Source organism: Ursus maritimus, unplaced genomic scaffold (assembly GCF_017311325.1).
Source record: "Ursus maritimus isolate PB19 unplaced genomic scaffold, ASM1731132v1 scaffold_21, whole genome shotgun sequence".
Lineage (NCBI taxonomy): Eukaryota > Metazoa > Chordata > Mammalia > Carnivora > Ursidae > Ursus > Ursus maritimus.
This window is the reverse complement of record NW_024424564.1, coordinates 47,562,357-47,587,857: the sequence shown is the minus strand read 5'-3', so window position 1 is coordinate 47,587,857 and position 25,501 is coordinate 47,562,357. Positions and strand designations below refer to the sequence as shown.

Here is a 25,501-nt window from a genome sequence, read left to right as displayed (position 1 = left end):
GCCCCTCCTGAGCTGGGAACAGATGTCCTTGCTTCCTGCCTGAGCCTGAGAGGTGGGTTGGCTCCTTTTGCTGCTTCCAGGGAAGCAGGAACCCTGGATGGAAATCTCTGGGCTTCCCCAGAGAAGAAAGCTCCCTCCTCCCTGGTTTCGGCCCCTCCTCTCTGGTCGGGCTCCTAGTCAGGGAATCTGCTGTAATAGGCAAACATTTCTGAGCCCTGCTTCCCCTTGGAAGGTGCCAGGCTGGAGTATGTTGATTGAACACGCATATGAGCCTTAGTCTGAATGATCCCCCACTCTGTTCGGGAAGGAGGTGGGAAGGGAGCCAAGAACGGACAGCATGCCTTTGGAGGAAGGCACTGTAGGCACTTGGGGAATAAAGGTGAAGAAGTAAAAAAGGGGGGCGCCTGGGTGGCTCAGTCGGTTAAGCGTCTGCCTTCAGCTCAGGTCATGATCGCAGAGTCCTGGGATCGAGTCCCACATTGGGCTCCTTGCTTAGCAGGGAATCTGTTTCTCCCTCTCCCTCTGCCGCTCCCCCTGCTTGGGCTTGCTCTCTCTCTAACAAATAAATAAATAAAATCTTTTTAAAAAAGTAGAAAAGGAAATTAACCTTTACTGGACACCTAATATGAGCTAGCAATAAATCAGGAAGGAATAGCATGTTTTGGGCATTTACTAAGTGCTAGGCACTGTGCTGTGCCCTAGACATGCAAAACAACCTGGGGAGAAATGCGCCTTGCCTCCGAGTTCCTGGGGGATTTTACACACATCTCATGTGCTCTTATCCCGTTCTCATTATGTGGTAGATACCAGGACCCCACTTCACAGACGAGGAGAGACTGAGGCGGCTCTGGTTCTGGGACAGTCCATCCCTGGCTGACAGTCCATCCTCCCTCAGGATGGAGATGTCCAGGATGGACACTGACAGCTCTCTTTGTCCCCCAGCCCTGGCTTCCCCACTCCCCAGGGAAAGGAAGCTCTTTAACTCACAAACACACCCCAAGAGGAATTGTCCGCCTTCGCTGGGAGCTTGGAGTATCCACAAGATACTCAGAGACACAGAGACACAGAAATGAGGAGGACGCAGCTGCTCCCTGCCCCGGAGGGGCTCACGGCCTTGCAGGAGACAGGGAAAGGGGAAGGGAGGCACAGGGGCTAAGGAAGGCAGGACAAGGGAGAGCTGTGTGCTGTTCCATACCCATTACATACCGGTACCTGGGCGGGGGGAGTGTGATTTGGAGATAGTTAGGGTGACCAACTAGCCTGCCTTCCCAGGACTGAGAGGTTTCCCAGGACACAGGACTTGCCATGCTAAACCGAAATGAGTTGGTCACCTGAAGCCCCAAGTTCAAGGTCTGAGTCCGCCACGTGCCTGTGGCAGACAGAAACTTCGAGGTGCCAAACTAGCAGGTTCTCCCATTCTTTGAGACGTGACTTTGCCGTAGCCTGAAGTTTTTCCCTACCCACTCGTCCTTCCTTCCTCCCCTACTTGGAAAAAACCTATCTCGGTTTCTGTAAACATTTATTGAGCAGATGCGTCATACCATGGACTTCACTAGTTTAGGGGAAGGAAAGAATATTCATCCCACCTTTTCTCAGCAGAAGTAGTAAGAGGGCAAGGGGGGTTTACGGTGGGCAGTGGAGGGCGGAAGCAGTGGATGCCTCTTGGGGCCCTGAGACCAACTGTAGGGATAGAAGCTCTGGTTCATCCGATTGACCCCCACTTCTAAACGTCCCCTCGTCCCCTTGGGAAGAGAGTCCCGGGGTGGGGGTGGGGGTGGGGGCGTGGAGGAGCTGCTTCCTGACCTGTGTGGGGAAGTGGATCTTCACAGCGCAAGGGGTGGGCTGTGGCAGCCACGGAGGGGCACTGCTCCGTCCCCCTTCAAGAACGAGTCTGCCGCGGGGTTGCACCTGCTGCAGTTAGCAGACACTCTCCAGCTACCTTGCTTTCTGGAGTCACCCCAACTTCTGTTTGTTCGTTCGTTCATTAGACCCATCTTAGCTTCATAGAAATATTGAGCAGAAGATACAAAGATTTCCCATACACCCCCTGCCCCACACATGCATAGGCTTCCCCACTATCAACGTCCCCCACCAGAGTGATACATCTGTTGCCATGAAGGAACCTACCTGACACATCATTGTCACCCCAAGGCCATAACTTACATTGGGCTTCACTCTGGGTGTTGTGCATTCTATGGGTTTGGATAAATGTATAATGATACGTACCCACCATGATGGTAATCCTGGAGAAGAGTCTCCCTGCTGTAAACATCCTCTATGCTCCGTCGATTCATTCCTTCCTCCCCCATAACCCCTGGCAACCATGGATCTTTCTACAGCCCTTACAGTTTCTACTTCTCCAGAATGTCATATAGGTGGAATCATACAGCATGTGGCCTTTTCACACTGGCTAATTTCACCTCGTCACATGCATTCAAGTTTCCTCCATGCCTTTTCATGGAATGTCTTTCTGACAACCTTATAAATAATGTCCATCTCCCAAATCCCTCCCCCAACACACACACACACACACACACACACACACACACACACACCCGCCTAGAACTTTCTATAATATTACTTTTTAAATTTTCTTTGTAGTCCTCATGACTATTATAAATTAACTCATTTACTTAATTATTCATTTGTTTACTGCTTGCCTCCCCACTAGAATATAAGCTGTGAGTTTGTCTTATTTCCAGCTCTCCCCAGTGCCTGGCATTATGCCTGGTATAATGTCGGTCTCAAAACATATATTTTGAATGAATAACTATACTTGTTCATTTAGGGCAGAATTCCCTTACCCTAAGGATGGAATATAAGTGAAGAAATAAAAAGCCTAGAGGCACGAGACTTAAGAGGGAAAATGTGGGGACAATTCAAGTCTGAGGGGAGTTCCCCTGAGAATCCGTTTCTGGCCATCTCTGGAGGGATTCTGCATTAGGATTGGGGGGGCAGTCTCTCCCACAGCCCCGGAGAAATGGGTTTCAGGACCTCCCTGTCCTAGCCTCCCCCCCTCTGCCTCCGGCAGCAGCCAGTGCTGGGGGAACTAGCTCTGCAAACATTTACCAAGAAGCTGCTCTGGGTGGGGGCTCCGTGCTGGATGTTGGGGACAGAAATGAGCCAAGGAAGAAGGAGAGCAGTGGCTCCGGGCAGCAGGCAGCATGCACAAAGGCAGAGAGAGGGGACATTCTGGTGCGTTTAGGGAATTACGCACACTTCGGTATTGTTCTGGACAGTGAGGAATAGGAGAGGAGGCTGGAAGGGTGAGCAGTGTCCAGGTTACCAACAGTCTTACAAACCAAGAGAAGTATTACTGTTGTTCCCCCATTTTATAATTTGGAAAACTGAGGTGCAGAGAGGGTGTCGAGAATTGGGAAAGGCCTGAGACTTCACCCTCCTTGCAAACTATGTCGCACAACTGGTAACAGGGGCAGGCAGGGTGAGAATGAGGCCTTCTGGCTCTAAGAGAATCCGTGCCCTTGACCTCCAGGCGGTACTGCCTCTTAAGGGGTTTGGAATTTATTCCTTGGAATTTATTCCGTAAGGGGCGGGGAGCCACTGATGGGCTTAGAAGCAGGAGAGTGGCATATTCCTATCACCGGTCTAAAAAGCCATTCTAGGGGCTAAACAGACCAGTTTAAGCAAGACTTGACTGGAGCCTCTGGCCCCATTTATCCAATTGTCCCCAAATCTCATGGGGCAGCTCACATAAAAGTGGCACCATTTGGTGCCCAAGCCGCAGTGGCTTCGCAGCCCTTGGCAGCAGCCCCTTCTCTCAGCCTCCCCTGCGCTTCCCTGGATTTTCTGCAGCAGTTTCTCCTGGGGATGTTAGGGGTGTGTTTCCGTCTTCACAGATCACTGCGTAGATGCAGTGCCTCCTGCACCTGCAGGACTTCATGGGCCCCCTTCTGCCTGAGTTTGCCTTCAGAGAGCCTGGCTCACCTCTCCACTGGGGAGAGGCTTCCCCCACGCTGTGCCGCCTGGCGGGGTTTCCAGGTCACTGCTCCAATGAGCCCTAACTCACGTCCACGGTAGGGCTCTGGGGGTCCATCATGTCGAACTTGCACTCGCTTGGCTCCCACTTTGTAGCTCATGATCCTTGACACCAGAGAGATCTGGTGAGCAGGGCGAGCATCATCCTGGGGCTGGGGGAGGGGTGGGGCGTGAGGAGCATGTGCTCAGGGACCACAGGGCAAGATCCCAGTGGTCAAAGAGGGTCCCCAGAGCTGTGGCCTTCTGAGAAATGTTCTGGTCTCTCCCCCCCACCAGCACTGTGCAGAGACCGCACGGTAGCCCTAGTGGTTCAGAGGCCGTTTGTGTCTTCCTCTCAAGTCAAGAATGCAGGCTAGGAAGGGAGACAGGCCTGGGTGTGGCCTAGGCTCAGCATTGACCCAGGTGTGGCCTTGGCCAGTGACTCCCAGGAGCCACAGCCCCTCTCCTCAACCCTTTTCTGCAAACAGCCGGACATCCTTAGCCTTCTCAGTGCCCTTCCAGCCCTGGGAACCCACGCTGGTCAGAAAACACCTCGTGGAAAACTAGAGCTGGACCTGAATTGTGGAGGTTGGTAGGATTTTTTTTTTTTAAGTTTTTAATTGCAAAGTTAATTTGCAACAAAATATATATAGACATTTTTGAAAGGAGAAAGTAAAAGTCTCCTCAACCACCCCCACACCACAGCTCACTCCCATTCCTTCTGGTTCCCTCCAGTGCCTGGTCCACATGCCCAGCAGGGTTTTGCCTTCCTAATATAGACTGCGACGGGGATAGGGGTCTTCTCTGTGACCCCTGACATTTCCTGCCCTTACGGATTCAGAGGGGGAACTTCTGCTACCCTCTGAGATCGTAGGAAGTTTTTGCTTCTTTGTTTTTCTGCTTTGTGTGTGTGTGTGTTTTCTTGTTTTTTTTTTTTTTTTGTTTGTTTGTTTTTGGTTTTTGGGGTTTTTTGTTTTTATTTTTGTTTTTGTTTTGATGGGGGTGGAGGGGAGTAAACCCTGCTCCTTCAGGAGGCCGGAGGTAGGGAGTGACAGGCTGGCGGTAGGCTCAAAATCTCCAGTCCCCTGCCCCCAACATTGACCTCTTTTCTTCTACCCACGCCCACCCCAGCTCCATCCCACAACCTGAGTCCCTTGAGAAGTGCCTGAACTCAAATGCTGCTCCAACGCGTCCTAGCTGCGTGACCTTGGACAGCGGCCTGACCTCGGTGGGCCTCCGGCTTCTCATGTCCACGGTGAGCGTGTCCACCGTGAGGCTTAATTGCGCCCGAGCTCGTAGCTCGCTCGGCACTGAGCCGGAAACACCGGACACAGCTCGGCCCAGGCCAGCTAAATCAAGGCAGCCTACCCAGCGATTCCGGGGGAGGGGGCCGGAGCACAGGACGGGTGCGGCGGGGGTCCCCCGGGAGTCCCGCCGCGGGGCCACAGGGTCGACGCCCCCACCCCCACCCCCGGCGCGGTGCGGGCGGCGGGATCACGCTCTCGGCGGCGCCCGGGCCTCCGCGCCCGGCACGGAACGGGTGCGGGGCTGGGCCAGGGCCGGCCCGGGGGAGCCGGCGGGGCGGGGCCGCCGCGCCCGCTCCCCCTCCCCGCCGCCCGCCGCCTTCTCCTCCTCGCGCCGCCCGGGCTCAGAGCGGCGGCAGCAGCGGCCGCGGCAACAGCTCCGGCTCCGGCTCCAGCTCCCGCTCGGCCCCGTTCGGCTCCGCGCGCCCGGGCCCCGCGCCCCGACCCCGCCGCCGCGCCTGCCGGGGGGCCTCGGGCTCCCCCGCCGCCCGCCTCACGCTGAAGTTCCTGGCCGTGCTGCTGGCCGCGGGCATGCTGGCGTTCCTCGGTGCCGTCATCTGCATCATCGCCAGCGTGCCCCTGGCGGCCAGCCCGGCACGGGCGCTGCCCGGCGGCGCCGACAACGCCTCGGCCGCCTCGGCCGCCGCCGCCGCCGCCGCCGCGTCCCCGGGCCCGCAGCGCAGTCTGAGCGCGCTGCACGGCGCGGGCGGCTCGGCCGGGCCCCCAGCGCTGCCCGGGGCGCCGGCGGCCAGCGCGCACCCGCTGCCGCCCGCGCCCCTCTTCAGCCGCTTCCTCTGCACGCCGCTGGCGGCCGCCTGCCCGTCGGGGGCAGAGCAGGGCGACGCGGCGGCCGGCGAGCGCGAGGAGCTGCTGCTGCTGCAGAGCACGGCCGAGCAGCTGCGCCAGACGGCGCTGCAGCAGGAGGCGCGCATCCGCGCCGACCAGGACACCATCCGCGAGCTCACCGGCAAGCTGGGCCGCTGCGAGAGCGGCCTGCCGCGCGGCCTCCAGGACGCCGGGCCCCGCCGCGATGCCATGGCCGACGGGCCCTGGGACTCGCCGGCGCTCATCCTCGAGTTGGAGGACGCTGTGCGCGCCCTGCGGGACCGCCTGGACCGCATCGAGGTGAGCGCCGCGAGCCGTCGGGCGCCGACGGGGGCGTGGGAGGGGCGGCGGGCGGGCGGCCGGCGGTGGAAAGGGGAGGCCGGCGCCCGCCGTCACCGAGACCCCGGCGCGGGGGGCGCGCGGAAGAGGCCCGTTCCCCTCCCCTTTTCCTCCAGGCACCTCTGTGGTAAGCCTCAGTTTCCGCATCTGTGAAACGGGCGGCACAGGGTCCGCGGGTAGTGAGGATTTAGTAAAATGTAGGTATGTGAAAATGCTCGCAGCGTACTAGGACCTCGTTAAACGTCCGTCTCATTTGTTTCTTCCAGACGCCCCCAAAGCAGCCCCAGTCCCACTCGCTGCCCAGGGTCGGGAGCGAGATAGGAAGCGCTGTCCAAGGGACTCGGGAAGCTGCTGTCCTGCCGAAGAGCAGGGAACAGAGTGTCCCATACGCCAGATCCGGGTGTCCCTCAGGGCTGCCCATCCCCATATCCTCGGACCACGGACCCGAGGGCCGCAGCTCAGATGGCGCTGGCCCAGCCCCCAGTACCTGGAAGCCAGCAGCTCCGGGTGGGGACTGACTGGAGAATTGGGCCTCCCCCGGGTTCCTCCTCCTCCACACACCTTTTTCGGACGTCCCTGGCTCAGATCAGACACAGGGGGTCTAACAGGAGGAGGTCTGCTCTTGGCTGTGGTGTGATCCCGGGCCAGTCATTTCTTCTTTGAAGCTGCCAGACCCCTACCTCCCTGGCGGAGCTGGGCAGACATCTGCAAGACACTGGCCACCCCCAGCCATCCGTGATTTCCAGATGGGAGGGAGAGGGGTTACAACAAAATTGAGTCTGTGGAAAGAGGGGGGAGAGAGAGGCCAAAGCCCCCTTTTATCTCCCTCTCCCCCCACCTAGCGGAGCTGGCAAAGGCAGAGGGAGGAGAGGCTGGAGGGAAGGAAATGTAGGGACTCCCCCTCCTCATGGCTCCCTCAGATCAACCTCCGGCGCGCAGCACAGACAAGGCCTGTGGGGAAGGTTGGCCATTGCCATGGCCCAGCGGCCCTCCAGAAAGTCTGTGCTGCTGTCAGCACCCACCCCACAGGGTGTCAGAGCGCAGCCAGGCCATCACAGCCAACCTTACTGGTGAGAAACCGGGGGCTCAGGGCCCCTCTTAGGTGAGTGGCAGAGTCAGGAGGAAAGCCCAGGAGGCTTGTCTGCCAGGCCAACAGCATCCCCTTTTCCTACTTCCGCTCTGGGGCATTTCTAGGATGAGAGAGCCGAGAGCAGGAAGATAATCAGGGAAACACTGTAATTCAACAGTGCTGGGGAGCCTCAGTTTCCTCACCTGTGAAATGGGGACAATAATAATGCCTACCTTGTTGGGGTGTTAGGAAGATTGAGTGGGTTAGTCTTTTCGAATGGTCCAGAGCAGTGCCTGGCAGTGATGTGCTCCGTCAATGTGAGTGACTGCTATTTTTGTCTTTAAGCTACAATATTGCTAATTTTTTTAAGTAGCCAGAAATAAAAATGGGAACAAAATACCCTTTTAGGAAAAAGAGTTTATTCATGTTAAAAAAAAAAAAAAGATTTGGTTTTCAGTAAACTTCCTCTTGCCTGCCCTAGCCCCTGCCTCCACACCCAGATGGCGCCTGTGGTTCCTCCCACGTCTGGGGCTGGCAGAGCTGGGCTTGCCCTGGACCTGTTCCCCCAGCACCTGTGCATTTGGCAGGGTGGGCTCCCCTCCAATTAGCCTGCTGAGGTTGGGGAGGCGGGGATCCTGGCGGCTGGGATTTGGCCCCAGATCAGCCTCCCAGGTTGGGAGAGACCTGGCTTCCCTACACAGAGCCCTCCTGCTTTCTGAGTGCAGTGGACATGGAGGGAGAAAGGCGGGGGTCTGCTTGCCCACCAGGTCTGCCTTCTGAGCCTGACAGCAGCCAGAGCCAGCTGCCGGGGCACCTTTGGGAGGGGCTGGGGTCTGGACCCCGACAGTCCAGTCATGGGGTCGGACTACTGATCGCAGTGGGACCGCAGGCCTCCTGTAGCCACGGCCTACGTGCTCCCCTCTCTTTTCATCCAAGGTCCTCAAAAGGGTGCCTCCAGATTCCCAAAGTCTGTTTTCTTGCCATTCCTCTCTCTCCCTTTACGGCACCCTGAACGTGCTCTGGGGACGTCACCGAGGTTGATCAATTGAACAGGAATGATTCAGTCCTTATCTTGCTGAATGCCTCTCCAACATCTGACCCCATCCGTCATTGCCTCCTATGGACCTCCGTGCCCTTGGCTTCTAGACATCTCTTACCTGCTCCTGCTCCCTCTCTGCTTCTGTGTCCCCTTTGGGGTCCTCCTCCTTTAACGGTTGCGCCCCGCCTGGCTCTCCTCTCACTTTCCCTGGGTGAATGCAGCCACACTCTGGCTTCCAACACCCATTCTACTGTGGTTTTCCAAACAACTCCGTCCAGCCCAGGTTTCTCTCCCGAACTCCAGACCGGTAGATCCCACTGCTTCCTGAGCACCTCCCTCTGGACAGCGCACCAGCCCCCTGCCCTCATGGTGTCCCGACCTGAACTCAGGTCCTCCGCCAACCTGCTTTTTGGGTGTGCTCTGAGAAGCTCCTCTCCCGCCCTCCTCCCTCCGGCCAACCTCATTTCTTGGATGCTTGCAGCATCCGCCTTAACCTACCAGGCACACCCCTCCACCCATCTTCCTCCAGGCAGCCCCAGGGATCTTCCTTAAGCCCATTATGGGGCTTCCTTGTGGCACAAACTCCCCAGCCTGCTCCCAGGCTGTCATTTCAGAGCTGGCCCAACTCCCAGTTCCTTTTTGCCTCTGCCCAGATTACTCTCAGAGTATCCATTCTCATCATCTAGGAGTCTGCGCTGAGGACGCCGCCTCCCAGAGGCCCTCCCTGATCACACACTTCCTTTTTCCTAGCCCCAATCCTGCTGCCATAACCCTGGGCACATCCCTGCCTGTTCCCACCCGGCACATCTCTGCATCACCCCCTCCCTCGCCCCATCGGCCTTCTACCAAAGGGGAGGGAAGGTCACACTGGCCCAGGCCTCCCCTTGAGGCCTCAGGTGAGAGCCACGTTTGAGGGCTTAGGAGAAATTGTCTTCCTTCCTGTGTTTTTATTTTTGTTATTGTTGTTGCTGTTAATTGAAAAAAGTCAAAAGGCGTTTTGGGAGGAGAAATGGCATTGCATTCCACCCTTGTCCCCATTCTTGCGGCCGCTCTGGGTCCTTTCTCTAGAGGTAGACATTGTTCCGGGGTTACTGGTTGCTGGTAATCACCATTTTAATGATGGCCATGATACGCTGGAATCCATCTCCTGCTCCGTCATCCATCAATCCTCCGATCGTCTCTTGCTGCTGGAGATGTAGCTTGGTCCTAATTATTTTTCTTCTAGATCCTCATTGCAGGATCAATTTCATGCAGATAGTTGTTCGGGTTTTTTTTTTTCTTTTCTTTTCTTTTTAAGTCTGTTGAATTATTTCTTTAGGCTGGAGTCCCAGGAGTGGTATTACTGGGTCAGAGGATATTGATCTCTCATGGCTGTGGCCAAGAACCACTCTCCAAAAAGGTTGAACCATTTATATGGCAACCGGCCACGTACGCATGTTCCAGGGTTCCATTTTTGCAGTAATTGAATCTATGTGTAAAATGAAACTTTAAGATTGATTTAATCAGCAGTTCTTTGACCGAAACCACATCCCTAACCCGGCCTGGCACGCTGGTTGCCTACCCCCATCTTGGAGTGGGAAGACGGGGGTAAGGAACACTCTGAGCACGGTCACGGGGGACCCTGGACTTGATAGCGATTACAGCTCACACTCCCTGCACTTACTCTGTGTCGACCACTGCACGTGCTCTCATTTAATACCCATCAAATCTCCATGGGGGAGGCAATAATTATTCCCCCTTTCACAAAAGAAAAAAAAAAACATTCAGAGGGGTTAAGAAACTGGCCCAAGGTCACACAGCAGTGGGGCCTGGATTTGACCCTGTCAGTGTGTCTGGCTCCAGAGCCCTTCCTTGTGCTCCATCATTTTCTCTAGATCGTCTGGAACAGTCAGACCTCACCTACCTTCAGGAAAGTGAGAAAGACAGACAAGGGGTGTCCCTGGGGCTGGATGTGGCCCTGGGCCATTTCTGCCTCAGAGCTCCCACCCAGAGCAAGAGTGACGAGGGCCAGTCCTCGAAGGCTTGTCCTGCTGGCCGGCAATATCATCAGAAGGCTCGCGTGGGAGCTTTGCTGATAATAACTAACAATAACTCATATCTATTAGCTTCTCAGTCTTCAGCCTTGGGAAGGGGGCTGTTTGCGCCCCCATCTCACGAATCAGGACGTGGAGGGCCAGAGAGTCTAGAGGAACCCGAGCCAGGCACCCCACCCCACCCCCACCCCTGGCTTTGGTTTCCACTCCATAAAAGGATATGGTGGGCCAGATGTTCTCGAAACACCTGTCAGCTCTAAATATTCTTTGAAATAGGCTGGCTGGTGGCCCGAAGTGGAGTTCTTGTGATTTTAAGCTCTTCACCTCCCTCAGTTTTTTTTCCGTTTTCTTATCTGTAAAATGGGAGCAAGGAGGGGCTCAATTCGGTCCTGGCCCTTTGGCCTCTAAATTGGGAGGTCTTGAGCCAATGCATCCTGCTTTGGAATTGGGGGGGGGGGNGCATGTGTGCGCGGCCCCGGCCGGGCCCCCAGCCACCCACTCCCAGACCTCCCGTTTCTGAGGGAAATCTGGTGGAGAATCTCCTGGTGCCTTTTCTGAAGTCTGTTGCTTGCTTTTGCTTTTCTCTTCCACTGCTGCCCGTTCTGGCAGCTTCTGCTCTGTGCGGGCTGGTCCCCCTCACCCTGCCGCTTTGGCCGTGAAGGGGGCTGGCAGGGTGCAGGGAGTCTGCCCGCTGGCCTTTTGTTTTGAGGAGGTGGGACCTCCGCGGCCGCCAGGCTCCCGCAGACCCTGCTGGCCCCTCTGCCTGTGGCTGGCCTCCCCCCATCTCCGGGTGGGGCACTCCTGCTGCGAAGCCCTGAACGCCTGTTCCTGCCAGTGTGGCAGCTTTACTCTACCAAGAAACCTGGTGTTTCAAGCCCCGGCTCTGCCACCTGCTTGCTTTGACCTCAGAAAATTCCTTCTTCTCTCTGATCCTTAGCTTCCCCTTCTGTCAGATAGGGGAAGGATGGGCAGGACCCCCGAGGGGCCCTCTTGCCCTGTCAACCTGGACCCTTGTGGCCTCTTATCCCTGGCTGCCCTTCCCCCCAGGGAGGAGACCCGTCCTGCCCTTCCAAGCCTGGCGGGAGCTGCTTGGGCAGATGTCAGGGCCTTACCGGGGGGATTTTCTTTTCTTTTCTTTTCTTTTTTTTTCTTTTTTCTTTTTTTCAGGTATATCTTACATTCCAGATATGTAAGAGCTCATATATCTTACTTATAAAAACACACAGATCTGGGCTCCTAGTCGGTTAAGCGTCTGCCTTCTGCTCAGGTCATGATCCCAGGGTCCTGGGATCGAGTCCCACGTCGCGCTCCTTCCTCAGCAGGGAGCCTGCTTCTCCCTCTGCCTGTTGCTCCCCCTGCTTGTGCACACTCTCGCTCTCTGACAAATAAATGCATAAAATCTTTAAAATAAATAAATAAAAATAAATAAAAACACACAAATCTTAAGTGTACAGCTCAATGAAAATTCACGTGCGGATGCCCGCATAAGAGCACCACCCGCATCAAGAAGAGGGCATTTCCCGTGCCCCCGAAGGCTCCTTTGTGCCCCCTAAGATCCCTTCTTCCCCAGAGGTTCCGCTCTCCCGGCTTCCGTCACCGTCGACGTGGTCTGTCCGTGTCTGAACCGCATACAAGTGTTCTCAGACAGCCGCACCCGGTTGTGTCTGCTGTTCTGTTGTATGTTGCGTCTGACATTTGTTCGTGGGGCATGTGTCAGGGGTGTGTTATTTTTCCACGCTGTGCAGTGTTTCAACATATGGATGTGCCTAAGTTTACTTACCCTTCCTCTATGGCTGGACATTTGGGTTGTTTCTGGCTTGGCGTTATTACAAATAAGGCTGCCGCGAACGTTCTTGTGACATCTTCTGGTGGCGATAAGCCCTCATTTCTCCTGGCTACGTCCCCACGAGTGGGTGTCTGGGTCCTGGGAGAGACATTTATTTCGCGTTAGGAGGTGATGCCAAACACTTTTCCAAAGTGGCAGTAAGCGTCGACATGCCCACCCGTGTGTGAAGCTCGCCAGCCTCGGTAGGCTTATTTTTAAAACCCTCCCCGTTCTGGTGGGCGTGTGGTGAGCTCGCTGTGGTTTCAATTTGTATCTCTCTGATGACTCATGATACGGAGCACCTTTTCTTCTATTTATTGGCCATTTTGTGAAGTCCTTGCCTGTGGGAGGTGAAAAGAGGTCAGGGGGAGGAGCTCCTCACCAAGAGAAAATGTGGTGAGGTTTCCCGAGGACAATTGTGGGCCCATGGTCCCCATAGAGCTCTGGGGACAGGGACTGAGACAACCAACCCAAAGTGGAAGCACTTATGTGCCCCCGCATACCCCTCATTTGACTCCAGGGGAAGCTGAGGCTCAGTGTGGCTGAGTAACTCGCCCGAGGTCACGCAGCACAGCAGAAGCTGAGCTAAGCTCACAGCCAGGATTTTCTATAAAAACGGGCTGGGAGCAGGGGGATCCTCAGTCTTTGCTGCAGATTTTTGGCCAGGGCCCAGAAGTCTGTGGGCACGCTGGACCGGAGAGAATTCCGTGGCACCTCAATGCCACAGCTCACCAGGGAATACTTGAAGGGAGAGGCAAGAGGGCCTGGGGTTGGGGGAGTCTTGTCACTTCCTCTGGGGTCTCCAAGCACGGGAGGGTGAATGGACAGATGCTCTCGGAGCCTTCTCCTCGCCTCACCACACACTGAGCGCCCTGACCCGGCAACCCCCCCCACACACCCCGCACTGCGCAGAGACCCATTTGTCTGCTTTCGGTTACAGCTCCCAGTCGGTGGTGGATGGACACACGGGGCCTGCTAGGCTGGCTCCCAGAGAGAAAAGGCCCCTCTGAGAGGCCCGCCTGACTCACCCTGACCCCTGCTGCCCCACAGAGCCCTTGCCTCCCTGAGGGCGCTCATGCTGTCCCGGCACCCAGTCCACCTTCCCAGCTGGCCGCTGAGAGCACCGCCTGGGGCAAGTGCCCGCCTGACTCACCCCTGGAGCCACAGCCCCCGGGGCTCGGGAAGAGGCAGCAGGGCTGAGGGCACCCTCTGTGCCAGCCTGTTCTAGGGGCCTTACTGTTGAGTCCCAAGAACCATGGGACTGTTACTGTCCCCATTTCACAGGTGAGGAAACAGAGGCCAGGAGGGGTTAACCTGGCCCCGGGGCCTGCAGCTGGGCTTTCCCTCTGGGCAGCTGGCTCCAGGGCCCAGCCCCGCAGCATGACCACTCTCCGTACCCTCCCGCCCCTCAGTAGACACGAACACGAATCCTGCTTATACCCATTTATCAGCCACATACCGTGTGCCAGTCCTCACACATGTTCCTTCGTTTGGTCATTAATTATATTCCAAAACGCAGAGACGATTATCATCCCCATTTTACAGTTGAGGAAACCGACGGTCCCAGGAGTTGGACAGCTTGCCCAGGGCCACAGACCTAGGAACCGGGGAGCCTGGAGATGACGCTGGCCTGTCTGATGGGCGAGTTGTGCCTGAACTCACGACATCGGTGGTCACAGCCTGTGTGGGCACTCGGATGGATGCGGGAGGGAGGGACCGAGGCAAGGAAGATTTTGCAGGCCCCCACAGAAGCCCTCTTTCCTCTCCCCTTGGAGCATCTTAGATCAGGGGTCGGGAAAGCTGCCATCTGGAGGGGGAGCCGACATTGGCCAGGGGACATGCAGTGGGAGCAGGAAGTGTGTTCTTAGCAGAAGGAACAGCGTGTACGGATGCCTTGGGGTGAGAAGGGAGCCGGGGGCAGTTGGGGACTATACAAATGGTATCTAACTGTACTTCTGTAACTTGCTTTTTCTCTCAATATGATGATTAAACAAAAAGATTTATGGTTGGAGTTGGAGAAGGATGGGCGTCTTCAGGAGCTATTTAAGTAGTAGTAATAATAACTGACACAGAGCGCCATGGGCCCCTCTACCCTCAGGGCATTATGTAACTCACTTAATTCTCACTACAATGCGATGAGATATTATTGATCTACCCTTTGTGCTGGGAAAACTGAGGCACCACGGCTGCACAGAAGGTCCCCAGGCAGGTGGAACCCAGCTGTGAGCCCAGCAGATTCACTCTGGACTTGGGGGTGGTCAGATGGGGAGGTGAGGAGACCGCACCCACAGGGCGTCTGTGAAGCCTCTTCTCCACCCTGCCCGCTGCCCTCGGAGCTGGGCCCCGTGCTGTCCCGGGTGGGGGTGAGCTGTGCGCTGAGGTCCAGCACCTTCCCTCTGCTTCCCAAAGGACAGGAGCAGACCCCGCCTGGGGACGAGCTGGTTGGGTCCTCCCCACATCCTCCCAGCCTCCGAGCCACCCTCCCTAGACAGGTCCCCTCCTCTCCAGGTCCCTCTATAAGGCTGCCCCCCACCACGGTCTGACAGCCTGCCACACCCTCCCAGCCTTTTCCTGACCACCGGAGCCTCTTCTGCTGCTCTGCCAGGCGGGCAGGGCAGCCAGCACTGCGCCCAGACTGAGACCCGCACTGTGGGGGAAGGACGGAAGAATGAGAGCAGCTTCTGGAACCAGAAGGGCCTGGGCTGGGGTTCCTGAAACTTCAGCTCACCGTCTCAGTTCCCTCGTCTGTAAAGTGGGCCTCCTCACTTGCCCAGATTGTTGAGAGGGGTTGGGAAATGTGCGCACAGGCTTCCCCGGTGCAGGACCTGGCAGGCGGTATGTGAGGATGAGGACAGCTGCCGCTGTCGCATTCTTATTACTGAGTGCTAATGAGCCCAGCACACTCGCGCTGAGCTGGGCTGGAACCCCGGGCTCTGGCTCAGGGCCTGTATGCTTACACCAAACCCCACCCAGACTCCCAGCATAACAGTCTGTGGGTGCAGAGCCCCCTCTCCCTGCCACATCGGGACCTGAGTGGGGGTGATGGCATCATCGTCCCTCCCCCCATCTTGGGCGAGGGGCCCAGTTGGCATCAGCCAGGAGCCCACGCGGCACAGCCTGCGCCCGTAGCAGATGGGAAAGTGGGGGGAGTCATGTTCTTCTGATTCAGACATCGGGGTGGGGAGGGGGCCGCACACGATCTGGAGAGCCCACCTCCTCCCTGGCCTTCCTGCCGCCGGCAGGGCTGGTGGCTCCGACAAAAGAACAGCTTGCACGCCCTCCCTCCTCCGCCTGCACGGCTCCTCCTCGCCACGGCGTCTGTGTAAATAGCACTAGACGTCCTGTTCCTCCTCTGACGGAGGACACCGCCTTGCTAGAGAGTTCCAGAGGTGTCAGCTTTGCCCCAGCCCATTGTTGTAGGAAATCCAGAAGGACTTCTGCCTCAGTTCCCCCATCTGTGAAATGGGGGCACTAAGAGTACCAACCCAAACGAGCGGCTGTGAGGATTGGTGAGTAAATACACGTAGAGTGCCAAGGACGGGCCTGGCACCCTGTCTTATTCAGATGTGTGGCCCTCATGCCAAGCTTGGCACCATGGAAAGAGGGAAACTGAGGAGAGAGGGTGCTGGAGCCCAGGAGACCCAGCCATGGCCCCGCTGGCATTGAGACGGGATGCCCTCTATGAGCTAATTGCCTCACCCAAGATTTCCTGGAAGTTCAGCCGCTTTAAATGCAGTGGGTGGCTGGCCCTGACACTCCATGGGCTTTCGTGGCCAAGGGAAGGTTCTGGAGGTAGCCAGCTCTTCGTTGGCTGATGTAGTCAAGGCTCGCAGTTTGCATTCTGCTTTTATAGTCCAGGAGGGTTTGTTACTTTCACTCTTTGATCCTTACATCTGTCCTGGGGATGGACGGGCAGGGGGGGGGCTGTTGTCCCTATTTCACAGAAGAGGAAACTGAGGCTTTGTGTTTAGGCAGCCCCAGAGTTAGGATTCGTAAGCACCCAAGGAGTTAGGAGGAGCCTCCAGGTAGGGTATCAGAGGTTAGTGTAACAGGGATGGGGCCAGGTGTACAGAGCTGCTCATTGGTCCATGCCCCACCCACCGCACTTGGCCTGCGCCCCAGCCTGGGGTCCAAGCATGGATGGGCAGCTATGCCCTCTTATGTGGTGGGGGATAAAGGTGATCCGCTGTGGGGGCACCTGGGTGGCTCAGTCGGTTAAGCATCCAACTCTTGGCTTCAGCTCAGGTCATCATCTCAGGGTCATGGGATCCAGCCCCATGTCAGGCTCCATGCTCGGCAGGGAGTCTGCTTGAGATTCTCTCTTCCTTTCCCTCTGTCCCTCCCACTCATGCCCTCTCTCTCATTCTCTCTCTCTCTCTCAAAATAAATAAATTAGTAAAATTTTTTTTTTTAAATGTGGCCCACCGCGGTCCAGGTTTGGTCTGGGCTCCTCTCCTGCACACCACCATTTAATCCTGACCACAGCTCTGCCAGCTGGGTGTGCCAAGCCCTTATTCTATAAATGAGGCAAAATGACAGCAGAGAAGTTGGCGCCCCTGCTCCCACTCTCGAGGTGGGGTGTTAGTCCCTCCAACTCCCCCGCCTGAGGTCATGACAGCTTCTCTCAGGCACTGGCTTCCCTGCCCCTCCCTCCAGCACTTTGAGGCAGGACACCCACTTATCCCCTCATCACATGGCTAGAAGACAAGCACCTCGAGGCGAAGGAATCTGCCCGGTTTCACTCAGCAAATGACCAGCAGGGCCAGGGCTGGGCCAGTGAGGCTAGGGAGGGGTCTCCTGTACTCGCCCCAAGCCAAGGGGCCATCCCTGCGAGGCACAGGGCACTCAGGCAATGTTAGGTTGTGCTCTGGGTTTTCTGTTTTGCCTTCGGCTGTCTCTTCGGCACCTGGTGCAGGGCCCAACCCATAGCAGGTGCTCCCCGATTCCTTGCTCAGTGAAGGCTCGTGAGAATTCAGTGAGCTGGGGTCCGGGGCTAAGCCTTCAGGCAAGGCCCAGGGCTGACTGACCGGGAGCTGCCTGGGCCCTTGGGGAGTGTGGAGGAAGCCAAGGGGACGGGCAAGGTCTAATCTGGCTCCGAGAAGCTCACTGAATTATTAATGTCTGCCAGAGACAACCCCTTCCCAGGATCTGGACCTGTGGCCTCGCCTGCCTTCTTCCATCCCAGAAGAGGCTTCCTCAAGCAGGAGAGGGGGAGGGCCCTCCCCCTGTGCCCCTGCCCCAATTCTCCTGCCCACTGGGGTCGTAAGACAGCAAAAAGGGGACTCTAAACACTTCGTCCTCACCTTGGGCAGGATGAAGATGACAGAGACCAGCTTGGATTGCTCTGCCCTAGGCAGTAATTGCAATAACCAGGCTCTGTTCCTTGGCATTTACTACTTGACCATCCCCCAACCCTTCTGAAAATGTACAGTTGTCCCGTTGCATGTGAGGAAACAGAGGTTCAGAGAGGTCGAGGCATTTGCCCAGGGTCACACAGCAGATTGATTCTGGAGCTGGATTTGAACCCTGGGTTGTCTGACTAAGGCACACCATGAAAGCCCTATTCCAGAAGCTCCTGGTTTGTGCCCCTGCATCTGCCCAGTGCCCACACAGAGCCTGGCACCATCTCAGAGAAGCCTGGCGAGTGAAGGAGTGAAGACTAAGACAGTCCACCCCTTCAAGGGCCCATCAGCAGACAGGTTTTCAGTTATGAAAGACTCAGTGGCTCTTAACCCCAGCTGCAACGTGAGAACCACCCAGGGGACCTTCTATGGCTCTCCACTGCCAGCCCCCCACCTCCACCCCACCATAGGCTGAGATGTTCTTGAGGGCAGAACCAGCCTGCTTTCAGCTTACCATCAGGCACTGGCAGTGGAAGGGACCTGCTCTTTTGTTGAACGTGTGTTGCCTGAATTTGGTATCGCCATCCCCATTTTGCCTTTGGGGAAACTGAGGCTCACCTGGGGTCACTCGACAGGGGTGGTAGGCATCTCTGAGCCCTGTGTCTCTTTCCTTCTGCCCTCCAAGTGACCTCACATGCCTTTTTCTCTGCCCCGTAAGCAGCAGGAGCTCCCAACCCGTGTGAACTTCTCAGCTGCCCCAGCCCCTGCGCCCGCGGTGCCCACCGCCCTGCACTCCAAGATGGACGAATTAGAGGGGCAGCTGCTGGCCAAGGTGCTGGCCCTGGAGAAGGAGCGCGTGGCTCTCAGTCACAGCAGCCACCGGCAGCGGCAGGAAGTGGAGAAGGAGCTGGATGCGCTGCAGGACCGCGTAGCCGAGCTGGAACATGGTGGGTCCAGGGCCCTGCAGAGGGCACGGCAGGCGGGGCCTTGGGTCCCAGATGGGTCCTCAAGGAGGCGGATTCACTCGAAAACGTTTTGATGCTCTCCAGAGGCGAAAGCTCGATGGGAGGGTGGGGAAGAGGCTGCGAAACCCAAGAGGGAGAGAATAATTGAGGAATATCATTATTTCTCTTAGCAATTAGCATTTTCTGGCCCTTACATTCTGGGAGTGGCCTAAGTACTTGACACATCAGCTGGTTTAAGCTTCACAAACCACATGAGGGTGGTACTGTTATTATCCCCATTTCACAGATGAGGCTCAGAGAGGTCAAGTGACTTGCCCAGCATCACGCAGCTAGTGAGTAGTGGATCTGGACCTCAAACCAGGTCTGAGGTTTGGACTTTTCCAAAGTCCATGCATTTAACCACCCCACAAAATCACACCTTCAGTGAATCAGAATTGTGTTACTTGCTTAGCACCTGGGCCTGGCACTGCCAGGGGTCAGAGAAACGTGCTGTCACGGACAGCGCTCAGGTCTGAGCATCAGGACACCTGGCTCCTGGCTCCACAGCTGTCACTGGATTGCTCCGTGAGCTTGGAATTTTGTTTCCTTTCCCCAGGCCTCGTTTTTCTCACCTGAAATATGGGGATCTTGGACTCCTGAGCTCTCAGGGAACTTTCATCTTTGAAACCTTGTGAGGACCGCCCTCAAGAGGCTTACAGACAAGTTAGGGACACCAGAGGAAATCATGAGCAATTATCGGGCACTGGCTTAGATGTGGGATTTGAGTTCAGGAGAAGGAAATCCAAAAGGCTTCCTGAAGGAGGTGAATCCCAAGCTAGTCGTTGAAGGCAGAGGGAGAGAGTCAGTTTTGGAGTGGAGGGGCCAGAGCAGGGGCACAGCCCGGTGGGTTTCAGGGCCAGCATCCTGGCTGGAGCACAGAGACAAGAAAGGTGAAACTCATCCCTCCTCAGTCCTGCCCCCGGCCCCTCAGTGGGGCTGCATCTTCTAAGGGATTGGGGGACATGCCCCCTCCAGAGGCTACAGAGCAGAGAGGAGGCAGACAACTAGGCTATGTGTCCCTACTTGGGACTCAACTTCCTCATCTATGAAATGGGTTTCAAGGGCACTGAGTCCCTTCCTCTCTTACCATGTTACATGAGCACATCAGCCTTCACCCCTTGCCCCAACAAGACCTGGGAATCCGAGTCCACCATTCCCAGCCCCAGCCCCTTAACCCCAGCCCTCAACAACCAGCTAGAGAAGGGGACCTTCTACCCTAGAGGTGGGTGTCGTAGGTGTTACCCTCTGCCCTTGGAGGCGGTGAATCCCCAGTCTACCCCTGCAGAAAGCCCTCTGATATGCAAGACATAGAATCCCTGAAACTCTGCACCCATAGACACCCTGGATACGAAGGTGTCCCAAGAGGATCTTGTTCATACGCCAGCTCTGCCACTGACCAGCTGTGTGGCCTTAAGAAGATGACTTAATCTCTGTGCCAAGGCTTCCTCATCTGTGAAATGAGGATTATAGTAGTGGCTACCTCGTAGGGTCGTCACAAGAATGAAGGAGATCACAGGTGTAAACGCTCTTAGAACAGGGCTCTGCATAGTGCTTGCTAAATAGATGGGCAAAGAACTCAGGAAAATGATCATTGCCACAGCTCACATTTGTTGAGCCTTTACTACGGGCCAGGCCCTTTACGTAGTGTGTCCCGTGGCCCTCACACCAGCCTGGGAGGGAGGAAATCTTACTTATGTCATTTGACTGAGCAAACCGGGAGCGGAGAGATGATGTTGAACTTGTGGAAAGTCACGTGGCCGGAAAGTGTGGAGGCAGGATTTGAACTCAGGACGTCTCAGGTCCAGAGCCCCTGTGCTTTAACCACACCCGTCAACACAGAGGCAGGGTAGAGAGGGCCGTGAAGGCACCTGGCACGTGGCAGATGCCCACGGACTAGGACCCCTCCTCCTAGAGCCTGCCCTTCCCCCCATCAGTGTCCACTGACCCCCACCATGTCTGCCTTGCCCACCCCCCTCAGGGTCCTCGGCCTACAGCCCCCCAGACGCCTTCAAGATCAGCATCCCCATCCGCAACAACTACATGTACGCCCGTGTGCGGAAGGCCCTGCCCGAGCTCTACGCCTTCACCGTCTGCATGTGGCTGCGCTCCAGGTCAGGCGGCAGTGGCCAGGGCACGCCCTTCTCCTACTCGGTGCCCGGGCAGGCCAATGAGATTGTGCTGCTGGAGGCAGGCCACGACCCCATGGAACTGCTGATCAATGACAAGGTGAGTGGGGGCTGGGCAGAGTGGGAGGAGAGTGGGGGTGGGGTTACTCTCCCCGAAGCCCCTGCACTGGGCTGGGTCCCAAGCATGTGGGCCCTTTCCATTCCCCTGCTCGGCAGCTTTACCACCCGGGAAATGCCTACCGTGTGCCAGGCTGGGTTCTGGGGATACAAAGACAAGCCAGACCTGGGGCTGGCTGAAGAGAGGCTTGTATCCAAGAGAGGCTATCGGTGATGGCGTTTTCATTTACAGAGGAGGCCCATGGAGCTTCCCCAGTGACCCAGCTGTGGGAGCAGGGCTGGAAGTGTGTGTCCCAGGACCCTGCTCATTCTCCTGGACAAGAAGAGAAACAAATGAGGTCTAGGGACCTACCTAGGGAGGGAGCACTGGGGGACTCCTCCTCCCCCCTCCTCCCCTGTGGCCAGACCCTCTGCCCCTCCCCTCACCTGGAGAGAAGAATGGTGCCACAGTCGGGCCTGAATGCTGGATTCAAGTCCTGGTTCTGCTGCTTACCCACTGTGTGACCTTAGACTGGTCATTTACCCTCCTGTGCCTCAGTTCCCTGTTAAGAAGGAACGATAATAGTCTCTACCTCATGGGGTTGTGGTGAGAAGTGACTTAAATACATGTAAAGGGCTTTGAGCAAGCCTGGCATTTAGCAAGCCTTGATCCATGTGAGCTGGTATTATTCCAGGCCCCTGCCAATAAGCACTTCACTCACATTATCATCCTTGACCCTCCCAAAAGCACGGCACCCTTATTGTCACTGTTTTGCACATGGAGAAACTGAGGCTCAGAGAGAGCAAATAATACGGCCAGGTCACACAGCTGGTGAAGGGGCGGTGATGTGGTTCATGGCCTTGGGCTGCAGGAACCTTCTCTTAACCCCTCCACTGTTCTGCCCTTGGACCACCCATCTTCCCCATGCCTGGGCCGCCCGGCCCCACAGCCCTCCCTTGGCCTGTCTGCAGGTCAGGACAAGGATATGGGGGAGCAATGTGGGAGGGGCATGGTGATTGAGCAGGAGAAGAGGGAGTGTCTTATCATCCTCATTTCCTCCAATATCCTCCTCTCTCTGCCGTATTGCTTTGGGATTTGCCAGCATGGTGGTCTTTTGAGACCCCCTGGAAATGCAGACACCACATATCACACCCACTCATGACCAGCCCACAGCCACGTAGAGCTGGTAGGAAGTGGCTGTCACCCATCACAAGCCAGCTCAGCAGGTGGCGTCTTTCATGGGTGTCCTGGAGGATGAGGAAGGAGAGGGGCCCAGGGGACAGTGAGTTTCTCTTGTAGCCCAGTGGGTCCTAAGAAGAGTAGGGTAGCTGGACTATATCTAGATCCTGCTGCCATGTTCCCTTCATACACCCCCTGGCTGCCACCCTTGGCCTTGCCCAAGCTCAGCCCTGTGCTCTCAGGGGAAAGGATTCAGCACCCTGGACAGGGCACAGACCAGCCCTATTCCAGGAAAACTCCAGCTTCACAGGTTACTCAGTTCCCCTTTTATTCCAGCCTCTTAGCCTTTGCTGCTGCTGTGCCCCCACCTTGTTTTGACTTGCAATGGAACAGTCAGATCCATTGTCCTTCCAGATGTGTTTGAATTCCATGTCTGCTGTCCCACACCCGCCTCTTCCTCTGAACCTCCCAAATGGCCCCTGTTACTTTGCCTTGTAATAATCTCCCTGCAGTTCTTCCCTCCCCTGCAGACTCAGCTCATTTATAGCTAGGACCAGATCCACAGCCCCAGTGTCCAGAACAAGCCTGGCACTAAGTGGGCCTCAGAGAATGTTGTATTTAAGTGTGATCTCACAAAACTTAGGAGATGAAAGAGCCCTTCGGGCATCCCAAATCCACAGGCAGCAAGTACCTTTCGTCTCACAGGCCAGTGCTAATCAATCACCAGCGGCTTCCCAGAGCACTGTTTTAGGGAAGATCCCAGGGCTGAGCCTGGGTTCACGATTGATTAGCCATATCCGCCTTGGGTAGATGAGGCAGAGGTGGCCACATATTTGCTGTCCTTTGCCTGACTGATGAGGAACTGAGGCCCGAGCCCCAGGGAGGAAGGAGCAGCCTCCCCGAGGTCCCATAAGAGGTTGGTTGGCAGAGCCAGGGCTGGACGCCAGTGCCCAGCCTCTGAGTCCAAGGCTTGGTCCAGTGCTGCCAGTACTCCTTGAGCCCAGCCGTGTGCCAGGCACTATGCGAGGTGTTCAGAGGTCATGAGATGTGGCTCCCGCCCCACATGACCCTACAGGCCTGTGAGAGGGTGAATAAGGGACCTGGAAACACCCGAAAACCAATTCTGGATAGTCCCTTGTGATCTGAGAGAAGCTGCCTGGTTAAGTTGTGGGGAAAGAGGAAAAAGTGATAAGAAAGACACTGGGCTGGGAGGAAGGGGAGGGTCAAGCCTTGCCTCGGTCCCTGGAAAGAACACGGGTCTCCTGGTCCCCACCCCACTGGTCCAGCCTTGGGACTTGGGGCACCTCTGATCTGGGGTTGCGGGACCTATGTCCAGGTGGCCCAGCTGCCTCTGAGCCTGAAGGACGATGGCTGGCATCACATCTGCATCGCCTGGACCACGAGGGATGGCCTGTGGTCTGCCTACCAGGACGGGGAGCTGCAGGGCTCTGGGGAGAACCTGGCTGCCTGGCACCCCATCAAGCCTCATGGGATCCTTATCCTGGGCCAGGAGCAGGTAAGGCTCAAGGTGGTATGGGGGCTTGAGGCCTGAGTAGATACCGCACTCACCCAGGGCCCCTGAGAAGGAAGGGTCAGGTAGAGGGACCCTAGAAGCACAGCAGTGATCACTCAGTGTGACCCAGCCATTCTGCAGATGGGCAAACTGAAGCTCAGAATGAGCAGTGATCTGCCGGAGGGGCTGGGACTTTGGGGACTGAGCTGGAAGCTTGGGGCGGGGCTAGAGCTTGGGGGCGGGGCTAGAACTTTAGGGGCGGGGCTTCAGCAGGACCTGGGGCCCGATTGAGCCTGTCCGCCTGTCTTTTCCGCTGGCTCACTTCATGTCTCTCTCTCTCTCTCTCTCTCTCTCTCTCTCTCTCCTTTCTCTGCTCCTCTCTTGGCCCAGGATACCTTGGGTGGCCGGTTTGATGCCACCCAGGCCTTCGTGGGTGACATCGCCCAGTTTAACCTGTGGGACCACGCCCTGACACCGGCTCAAGTCCTGGGCATTGCCAACTGTACTGGGCCGCTGCTGGGCAATGTCCTCCCCTGGGAAGACAAGCTGGTGGAGGCCTTCGGGGGTGCAAAAAAGGCCACCTTTGATGTCTGCAAGGGGAGGGCCAAAGCATGAGGGGCCACCTCATCCAGGGTCCCTCCCTTGCCTGCCATTTTGGGGACCTTACGGTGGGGGCACACATTCCCTCCTCAACCTACCCACACACTGGCCTCCCCTCCTGCCCTGCTCCTGGCCATGCCTCCTGTTTCCCCCACCTATACCCACACCTCCAGAATGCCCTGCCCTGCAGTGGCTGTCCCCTAACCCCACTTGGATGGGGATAAGCAGCTCAAGCCAACACGTCAAGCCTGGGGTGAGTCCAGAGCCTGGCGGGGGGTGGGAGCCATGCCCACAGCACTGCCCACTCTCTGGGCATTATACTGGAGCTGTCTCTTACCCCCACCCACTCTGGCCCATCAACCACGTCTGATTCCACTGGTCTCAACAGCATGTCCCACGGGGTTGTGTATGGAGGAAGAGCCCACAATCTCAGTGGTAGGCGTGGCTGTCTGCCCTCCTGTCCCCCATTAACAGGCCTGGCCCCTTCCCCTTCAGGGCCACAACAAGCTCTAGAGCTGTCCCCCCAGCTGAGACGGGATGACAGAGACCTAGGAGACTCAGACTCACCCCTCCTCCATCTTTCCACCCGTTGCCAGTGAAGGACAATGGGATCTTGATGGAGCCTCCTGCACCCTCTCTCGTCCTCCTCTTTCCTCGTTTCTTTGTGTGCAGTGGTTTGAATGTTGGTTCCATGCCTGGCCCACCCCCACCTCAATTTCCAGGACATCCCCTTCCCGGATCCAGCCTGAGGGACCAAGACCCTGGGAGGCCAAAAGGCCATAGTCACCCCTTGTGCCCCCCCACATGTGTGCTAACTGGCAGGTCACCTCTCCTCCTCTGTGCTCAGGACAGGGCCTGGGCCACTTCAGCCTGGGCTAGGAGCAGCTTGTGTCAGAATCATGTGCCTAGGGGACCCAGGTTCCAGCAGAGCCACATTACCTAACCCTGTGCATGGCCCTGCAGCCTCTGCGGAAAGAAGGAAGAAACAGAGTGGGCAAAGAGGGGAGAAGCATGGAGTGGCGTGCAGAGCACTGGATGAGGAGGAGCACATGGTTCCTAGCCAGCCCGGCTGCTCACCTGCTGTGTGGCCTTCTGTAAGGCCCTGCCCTCTCTGGCTTGGCCTTCCTCATCTGTGAGCTGAGGCCCTTGCTTTGGTCATTTCGGAGAGCTCTCCAGATCAAACGTGAGGTGGTCTGCGATTCCAAGTGGATAGGTTGGGGCAAGCCTGAAG

General features: G+C 56.7%; 1 protein-coding gene across 1 annotated transcript in view; it reads left to right on the top strand.

Moving 5' to 3' along the window:
• Positions 1-24,410, top strand: part of NPTXR (neuronal pentraxin receptor) — a 30,921-nt gene extending 6,511 nt beyond the window's left edge. The window contains exons 2-7 of the mRNA XM_040637087.1: positions 5,173-5,515; positions 5,628-6,404; positions 18,473-18,698; positions 20,734-20,981; positions 23,494-23,673; positions 24,061-24,410. Coding sequence (XP_040493021.1) covers positions 5,173-5,515; positions 5,628-6,404; positions 18,473-18,698; positions 20,734-20,981; positions 23,494-23,673; positions 24,061-24,285 — 1,999 coding nt within the window. The 3' untranslated portion in view covers positions 24,286-24,410. The remainder of the gene's footprint in view (positions 1-5,172; positions 5,516-5,627; positions 6,405-18,472; positions 18,699-20,733; positions 20,982-23,493; positions 23,674-24,060) is intronic.
• The last annotated feature ends 1,091 nt before the right edge of the window (positions 24,411-25,501 follow it).